Below are 1,383 nucleotides of genomic sequence, written 5' to 3' on the forward strand. Positions count from 1 at the left end.
ACGTCCCACAGCAATCCCACGGGTTACGGCTGCGCACCAGGCACCCCCCCATGCTGTAAGGGGGGGCGCCCACAGACCCAGCAATGGCACCGAGCACCCAAGGGGCACCCCCATCCCCAATTCCCTGCTTGCCGCACGCCCCTCTCCAAAATCCTCCCGCCCGGCCAACGCCAGGATTCCAAAGCCAACCCATGGCCAACGGCAAGAGGCCAGGTCTTATTCCTTGGGCTACCAGGATGATCCTGGGCGTTATGGGGGCAGCACCCATGGGGTGTGGGGGAGTCCAGAGCCTCCCGTGGGGGGGTCACCTTGTAGGCTGCCTCCCGCATGAACTGCTTGGCCGGCTGCTTCCAGATGGCAGGCACGGTGATGACCCAGCGGATGGCGTCCCTCTCCGGCAGCGATGGGCACTGGTCCTTCAGCTCCTACGGGGCAAGAAGCGGCACGGGGGCACTCGATGAAGGGCGAGGAAGCAAAACGCATGGAGAGGATGACGCTGGTGCCCCGGTTGGGGAGGGAGAGCGGAGTGGGGGTGGCCCTACCTGCACGGCGTGCTGCTTGAAGAAGCCGAGTGCGTGGGCGAACACCTCCAGCGCTTGCATTTTCTTCCCGTTGACGGCTTCTAGTTCTGTTTTCAGGGTGAGGTCCTGCCGCGAAGAGCAGTAGTAGATGATGCAGGGTGCTGGGATGTGGCCGGCATCCCATCCCGGCTCTGTTGGCGCGTCTTGGGCAGGGTGGCTGCTTCAGGGCAGGCCTGCCCTGAAGCAACTGGGATGGGGGGGAATGCAAGATTCACCCCCCTGCAAAGGGCTAAAACATCGCTTTGTGCCAAGCCTGCCTGAAGCAAACGGAGCTGGCTGCACCCGGTCGGGATGCTGGCCATCAGAGGTTTTGCTTGTAGCCCCTCTCCAACCCTCCCAAATTTCTCCCTCCCCCCTGGTGACCCCCTCTTTTTGCTTTCTGCAAGGGAAATAAATCCCTGGGGTCAGCTCAGCTCCCGGCCAGGGTCTGTCCCCCCGACCCTGGGGACCAGGGACTCACGCTGGTGCTGTGAATCTTCATCTTAAACTTCTCGAAGTAGAGCCAGTCGCGGGCTTCCTCGGGGTCCAGGTCGTGGTAGTAGTCCCTGGCGGTGTAGCCGAAGCTGTGGAAGGTGCCCTCCGGCGTCAGCAGGAGGCTGGTGGGGGTCTTCTGGTTGGCCACCCCCGGGTCCCCTCCTTCCCATTTCCTGCAGACAGGAGCTCGTGAACCTCGGGGCCTGAGAACGGGTCCTGCCCCATTCCGTTTGGAACCATGGAATCATGGAATGGTTTGGGTTGGGAAAGCCCTTCAAGCTCCCCCAGTCCAACCATTCCCCTACCCCTGCCATCCCACCCCCAAACC

At 62.7% G+C, this 1,383-nt stretch overlaps 1 protein-coding gene across 1 annotated transcript in view; it reads right to left on the bottom strand.

The window, feature by feature from the left end:
- LOC104126879 (heat shock 70 kDa protein 12B-like) overlaps positions 1 to 1,383 on the bottom strand; it is a gene marked incomplete at its 3' end in the record, with an annotated part of 11,192 nt that overhangs the window by 4,889 nt on the left and 4,920 nt on the right. The window contains exons 3-5 of the mRNA XM_035894960.1: positions 1,042 to 1,258; positions 543 to 647; positions 309 to 425 (exon numbers count right to left, since the gene is read on the bottom strand). Coding sequence (XP_035750853.1) covers positions 309 to 425; positions 543 to 647; positions 1,042 to 1,258 — 439 coding nt within the window. The remainder of the gene's footprint in view (positions 1 to 308; positions 426 to 542; positions 648 to 1,041; positions 1,259 to 1,383) is intronic.

This window comes from Egretta garzetta, unplaced genomic scaffold (assembly GCF_000687185.1).
Source record: "Egretta garzetta isolate BGI_Z169 unplaced genomic scaffold, ASM68718v1 scaffold1585, whole genome shotgun sequence".
Taxonomy (NCBI): domain Eukaryota; kingdom Metazoa; phylum Chordata; class Aves; order Pelecaniformes; family Ardeidae; genus Egretta; species Egretta garzetta.